We start from the raw sequence: 7,629 nt of genomic DNA on the forward strand, positions 1-7,629 counted from the left end.
CCCAGTGTACACGCTGCCGCGTTTCGTCGTCTCCGATACGTAAATGTTTGGGTTTTGTTTCTGGCGGCTGTGCCCCCAGCAAACTTTTCTTTTTCTGTTCCCACGCTTGGTCGTTAAATGTTGAAAAAATTTTTGCTGTGAAATTAACTGTCGGCAGTGCCACAATGTACAAATCCTCTATGTCGTCCGGCGGTTCTGGTGTGTCGCTCCGTTTTAAGTCTGTTGTGTTTGGTTCCGATGTGCACAGCTTGTAAATTTCGCAAAAGACAGAGAATTCTTTGCCGTTCTTTGTGGTCGTTGCGGCGCCAAGTTGAGCTACCAATAGTAGAAGGGCCAATGCTTTTGATATGGCGAATATAGCGCATCCCGAGCTTGCATACCCGTATCTGATCATCCCTAGCTTTCAGTCGTGACTTGAAAACTCTGTGGGTTCAAAAACGAAAAAATAGTCGAGCGGCCCCAGTGTCTACAAGGAAGTCCACTGCTTTTCTTGCAAGCTTCTGTTGATTATCGCCGGTTGCTTTTGGATTGATGAATACGATTTATATCCATTTACATTATTTTTAGCCATCTATATCCCTCATCTATGAAATATCTTCTTTTGACACCCCATTCTTCCGCTAAAATAAAAGCTCTATATGCTCACTATTACTTGCCCCACTTGAAATCAATACATAACATGAAAATCACACGATAGATTAAAAACCAGTCACCACCATCATCGCTGTTGCACCCATTCGTTTTTTGTGATGTGGTGTTTTTTTTTGAGTGCACATGGTACTTCCATCCGCCGAATCATATGTGAATTTGCAATTTCGTTCCCCAGTTGCGCCGCTACTTCCCTTTTATACTTTATGTGCTTCATGCTGTGCCACGTGTATGTGCATTCTGAATATTAAGGAAGAGTATCTATTGTTCTCTTCCTAGGCAATTCTTTCATTTGTAACTTAAATTGTCATTGTTCTTTCATTTGTTCTGCTTTAAATAATTATCTGATACCTTGTGCTTTGCCGCAGGTAAGCAACACAAAAAGCTGCAAAGATATACATTTCTCATGCCAAATGGCTAAAATATGCCGATTTATTCCCTCTGTGTTAGATTTACTTGTATTGTTTTACGTCACCTCATTTCTAATCTACTAAATAAGCTATTTAAGTTGTGCCCACACACCTGTAATGGATGGAACCTAGAAAAACAATGAAATTATTGATTCTATGAAATATCATTACTAATGTCGCCGTGTATAGAGACTAATAAATATAAATGTTTCTACACTGTCTTTTCAATGCAATAATTTTATTTTTGTCTCTTTTCATTTGCCATTTCTATGGTTTTCCGGATAGTTTTCAACATCTTTAAATGTATTGATAGTTTTGTGACTTTACGTATGTTTAGGTATAATCATTCTCTGCATACTTGTTTACTTCTCTCCAACTCCGAATTCTGTTCATAACTGCACTTTTACAAGAATTGTGCACAATTTATAAGCTAAATTCTCTACATTAGGTCGTTTTGCATCCATGGCGACGATTTCAGTAAAAATAATGTATTTTTCAAAGAGTTATTGAGAACATATTAGTAATAGTGGTTTTATATCTTTTGTACCCCTAGTGCTTGTTTGTGTAACATGTAGCGCTTTAAGTTGGTCTATACATTGCGTTTTTCCAATCATCATTTCCCCCTCGGGGTTAGGTCGTGTATCATAATACCCATCATCATGTTAAAGTTTGAGAGTATGCATATTACATCTCCTTCATTTCATTTCCTTTAAAAATAATCATCCTGGACACTCTCCATCCATATTTTTCACTTTTCCGTTCACTTACTCACTTACTCTGATTGCGCTCTTGTCACTGTTTTAAGTTTTTGTACTTTTTTCCATTTGATCTTCACCACCACCTTTGTAATATTAGTAAAAACACACTCACAATACATTAATATCATTATCTTTACTTTTTTCACTACTTATTATAACCCTAAATAATGTTGATTAAATTAAAAAATTTAAAATAGCACTCATATTTCATACAATATAGCGCTACTACTTTACAGACACAGGCCACAATGATATCTAATTTTAAATTTGAGTTTTTCAGTGGTTTTACTAAAAAGCGTTAAAATATATCAAATCTTGGAAAATTTGTTAATTATATTAAATTCTATCAAAGCAGCAAAATTACGTAAATTTTTATAAAATTGAGCAAAAAACCTCAATATTTAAGAAACTCATGTAAGATTCAGCATTTGCAGAAATTTTATTATTTGCAAGAATACTGTAATCTTTGTATTGTGTTCCCCCAAATTTGCATTTATGAGCTTTGGTGCAGTCTGGTTCCAATTTTTATGTGCACTTAGAGTCAGTTTTCTCATCTTTTCCTGTTTCTTGCCTTTATTTTCTTTATTTTTCACTTTTTTCAAGGTGCATTTTGGTTTATCTTTGGTTTCGTCGTAAGTATACCCTTTCTCCTTTAGTTCCTTACATTTTTCTTCGTCGTCTCCTGCTGAATTGCATTCTTTCTCTTCACTTATTTTTGCTTTCTTGTTTTCCTTATCCTCTTTTAGCTTTTTAAATTCAGCTTCCAGTTTTTTCAATTCGGCCGCTTTTGCTCGCATATAGTAACTCATAGTTGGTTGCAGTGTTTCTATTTATTTCACCGCATCGATCTCTTTGGTTTTGGCCCCAGTTGCGGTTATATCGGCCACTGTTTTTTTCTTTGCTACATTCCATATTTCTGTGGCGTTACTTCCATCAGCTTTAAATAACTCGGTTAGTTTGCTTTTGGCTGTCGTTTCGAAGTCTGTTTGTTTTATATCTGGGTTTGTGTCTTTAAGTGCGCGTTTTACCTCCGCTAGAGCTGTCGCGTCGAGTGCAGCTGCTTTTAGGAGTTCGTTGATATCGGTTGTTGCGATTGACGTTTCCTGTGCCTGCACTGCTAGTCGGTCAAAATGTACTTTTTCTAGAAGTGTCGTGGCTGCTGTTCTGTCTGACTTGTTTATTGTCTGTAGGCTTGACCTCGTTACTTGCTCGTTGCCCGTGATCTTTAGCAGTCCAAGTGCGAGCTCCGGTTGAGCTGTTGGTGAATGTCCCGCGCCGCCGCTGAGTGCCTGCTTTTTCCACATACCGCACTTGTTGCTGTCGCCGACACCGGTTCCTCCCGATACTGTGTCAATTTCGGCGTAGCCTGTGGCAGACAGTACCGCCGACGCTATGCTTGGCAGGCTCCCGTCGAGTTTCGGCCCGCTTCCGTTGCAGCCCAGGTCCTTTGCCGTTGCTGAGCCATCCGCCGTCGGCGTACCGTCCGAACCGAGGCAATACTCGCCCCCGGTCGCTCTTGTTTTTAGTAGTCGGATCGTATCTTCAATCCCGCCCACTGCTTCCATTGTTGTCCCCGCTGCCCTCAAAGCCATTGTCGTGAAAGCCGCCACTTTTGATGCTTTTGCCTCGGCTTGTGCTGTCAGTTCTGCGGCGAGAGCCACGAACGCTGTGTTTTTGTGTTTTGCGGTTCCTTGTTCTTCTGGTATTGACAGCTTTAGTGCAAGCTCCCGTCCTGCCTTGGCGCTGTCCTGTTATTTTTTTATTTTTCCATGTGCTATTGTCGAGATTTTCCTTAGTTCGCCGGCGACCCTACATAAAGGTTTCCACATCTTGTCTATAAGAGCCGGCTGAGCTGCGTCGGCATGGCGGCTGTACATAAAAACTAAAAGTGTCAGTGCCGCTGCTGCTTGGGCCACCGTCGCTTTCATCCCTTGTTTTGCAATCTTATCTTCGATGAAGAAACTTTATTTAGGTGACAATTAAATTTGGGTAATGACTGAATGTAAACAGGCAGTAAGGTGCCACATGCATGAAACAAACTACAATTTAGACTACTTTTCAAGGAAAAATTACCGCATAGCCACGTTATCGCGAAACTATAGTCTAGCATACTGTCTGCAAAGAGTCATTGGGTCTTCCACCTGTGCTATATTTCGCGCCGCCCCCTCAAAGACCGGAAAGTGCTACTTTTGCTCGTTAAGTATGCGTTTTCCTTTGAAATTCTAATCATTTACCGATTGCACTACTCTACCCACCTTTCCCTCTAATCTAAAAATTCCCTTTCTATCCCCTCTACTGTACCGCTAAAATAAAAAGATCAAATTCTCTCTATGCTCGTACAACTCCTTTACCTTTAAGTTTAACATTTTAATAGACTATGAGATTGAAAACTACTGCGCACACTATTGCCGCTGCAGCGTCTTATTCATTCCGCATAACATTTAGCGCATCACTTTTTTCTCTTCCTGTATCATTTTGTTGTATGTTGTGCTGCTCATTATTTATCAGTTTATACGGTGTTTTTTGTACCTATTTTTGCTTTTATGTCAGTAGTTCTGTTGATAAAGAAGAAACTTCATTATGCTTGTACACTGTTTTTAGTCACTTACTGATTGTCCCCTTCCTCAACCCCCTTTTTATAGTATTCACAATTGTCATGTTCGTGTTTGGAATTGTTCATATATCTAATCTCCATTTCCACCCTTCCGTTAATAGAATTATTCAGGTTCTTATACTCCCTCAAGTACTCTCTTCGCTCATTCAACCATTTCTACTGTTTTATTTTCTTCTACACCGTTACTCAATTTAGTCTCCCATATTTATTATAATATTCGGATATGCACACTCACGCAACACTCTCCTATCATTATTATTATTACTGATATTATTATACCATTAGCTAATATCCATTAAATAGATTAAATAAAGCAACTTTTCATAATATCTCCCATTTCGTACTTATCACACACTATTTTAATCGAGAAGTTACTATAATACTAAAATTTCATATGCTCAGGATTTTACAATGTGCACATTTTTCAATTTTTTAAATTTTTATAAAATTTAGCAAATTTGTAATTTTTATAAATTAGAGCATCAATCCTCATAATGCTACTGTGCTTATAAAGACAGCATCCATACTCCGAGACAATTTGTTATTGACGAGAAAGCTAGAATTTTTGCAAGCATTATTTTCCCATTTGCAGCCAGTATCCTTCTTGCAGGTTTCCTCTAATTCACCTGTGCATGTAGATGCTGTTCTCTCATCTTTAGCGTTTTCTCCGTCCGCTTTTGCTCTGGGTTTACAAGTATCCCCAACCAGCTCTCAACGTCCTTTGCATTCATCTCTCTTTTTGCCGCTGTATTCTATGTTTTGGTCTTCTTTTGCTGTTTTCTCGGTGCTGGCGTGTTTGTTTTTGAGGTGCTTTACTAGTGCCCTGGCTGATGCTTCACCTACCTTGTCTAGTGTTTCAAGTTTTTTTACTTCTGTGGTTTCTTCTGTTTTTTGCTTGCCGAGGTATGCTGGGTTATTGTCTATTGTGTCCCATAGATTGGCCTTAAAGTTTTTGCCATCGTCGCCATATCTGTAACTTGTCACTGCCTTTAGCCCGGCCCCTGTGAGCTCATCACCGGATTCTGCCTCTTCGTTTCCTTCAGTGGTTTTCGTTAGCAGCAATTTATATACCGTTTCTGATGCTACTGCGCTATAAGTTCGGATGTCCTTCCTGCAGTTGAGGCTCTTGATCTGAGCTGCTAGGGATCTTAATTCGAAGTGCACTTCCTCATTGGCTTTGCCTATTAGGTCCTGCGTAGCACTGCCCACTACTGCTGCTGCTGTGTTCATTGCCGGCCACGCTTGGGTTTCCCCTGCTGTTTTTGCATACTGCAAAGCGATTTCGATTTTGCCTTGCCCGGCGAAGTCGGTTCCTGCGCAACTGTTGCTCGGTGTGCTTCCTCCTTGGCACCTGCCTACTAAGTTTACCGCGGTTATCAGTTTGGGTGGCGCTTTTTCGGCGCTGTCGCCCTCCTCTGTTATTTCCCCTTGGTCGTCGTCATCTGATGTGTCGTTCTTGCAAGTCGCTGCTCCAAGCGCCCCTATGGTCGTCGTTAGGGCGTATCCGACGCCTGTGAGTTGCGCGTTGGCAGTCGCCAGCTGTATCGTCACTTTTGACTCGCCGGTCATGATGATATGCTGTGTTGCATAGAGTGTCGCTAACTGCTCCGTTCTTTTTAGCGTTCTGTCGTATGCCTCCCATGCATCCGCGAGTTGTTGCTCGCAGCCGGCTAAGGCGGCTCCTGTGGCTGCCAGTACTGGTGCTATTTTGCGTACTGTGTCGTCGTCTGCGCTTATCGCTGCTAGCATCATTTTGATCATGTCATTTTTGTTTTGTTCGTTCTGCCTTCGCCCTGCGTCCAGTTCGTTTTTTAGGGCTCCGAGTCTTTTGCGTAGCCGCGCTGCGCAGCCGCATAGTGTCTTGCACTCCTTGGCTTTGTCTGCTGCGCTTGCCACTGCGAGTGTTGCTGACACCAGTATCCAGGTTGTATACATGTCTTACGGCTTTGACTGTCGTTAGATCCGAAGGTGTGTACAAGGATAAATTTAGGCACGCGCAGCTGCAAAGAATGCGCAGGTTTTTTGAGTTAGTGTTAGCGGGTGAGGAATCTGGTTAAGGAACGTACAGCAATCGCGAGGGCAGGTGCATTTATATTCCAAGAGAAAAGATTGCTAAAACCTGGTTACAATAAATGTAGAGAACAGGTCTGGTAGTTCGTGCCAGACCATTTGCTTATTGCGTTTTTTCTCGACTAAAAACAAAGTCCGCCATAAAATACCATTGATCGCTTCCTTTTGACTCATGTGCTGCACTTATTTCCTTATTTTTTAATAATTTGCTATCAATGTGGCTACATGCACTGCTTATACTTAATACTACAGGAATTTTTGGACAGCTATAGGGAAATTGGCAGTCCCTGCTAACTTCTAAAATAGTCCACTCAGTCAAGGCCCCGAATCTCCACCTTTTAAATTTAATCTATACCATCTTATACCTACATCTATAACACTTAATATTCATGGTTTCTATGTTAATTTAATGCGGTTCAACTCCTTCTGCCTTGATGCATATTCAATGAAGATATAACGCTACCGCTTCTCCAGGCAAATTATATTGGACATTTCGCGGTGTTCTTTTGACTTATTGTCTTTTCTTTAAATTTTTTCAGGAATTATTATCCCAACTGCCATCTTTTGCGTTTAAATTTTCTTTATAATATCCACTACTGCGGCTTCACTGTGTATACTTATATGAATTGTACCTTCCTTTGATTACTTCAGCACTTTTCCATTGATGCAGTAGGGGAGAGGCGGAGTATCGTGTGGAACTTTCTGTTCCTCATATAAAGTTCATCGCGACATGCATACGCGCGCTATCACATGCAGTTACTCTGGTTCTATTTTTTACCACAGTAATCTATTGGAACTTTTATTTTTAAAAAATTTTCTTCCAATAATATCATATTTTCTCCCACAACTGTTAGCCCATGTTAATATACCCGATGAGAAGAATGCTTCGTCATTATTTCTCCTTTACTTTACATTTTCCTACTCCTGCTGCCACTTAGCGTTATGCTTTCCCATCATATAAAAAACTAATGACACCGCTATTTCCTCTGCAGTAACATCTGCCAATTTTTGCTTAAATGTGGAGCACAGCCACCTCTTTAATCATTTTATTATGTGCTTGCCTCTTGCAAATTACGTTGTTATAATTTATGTTTTACTTTTTCTTTCGTATATCGCTTCCTCGGCTGAA

At 40.4% G+C, this 7,629-nt stretch overlaps 1 pseudogene across 1 annotated transcript; it reads right to left on the reverse strand.

The window, feature by feature from the left end:
• Positions 1-4,943: 4,943 nt before the first annotated feature.
• On the reverse strand, positions 4,944-6,296 carry TEOVI_000735100:pseudogene (annotated as a pseudogene). Its single transcript has one exon. A coding segment is annotated over exon 1 (1,353 nt).
• Between the last annotated feature and the right edge of the window lie 1,333 nt (positions 6,297-7,629).

The sequence above is a fragment of the Trypanosoma equiperdum genome (genome assembly GCF_001457755.1).
Source record: "Trypanosoma equiperdum strain OVI genome assembly, contig: ctg_1757, whole genome shotgun sequence".
NCBI lineage: Eukaryota > Euglenozoa > Kinetoplastea > Trypanosomatida > Trypanosomatidae > Trypanosoma > Trypanosoma equiperdum.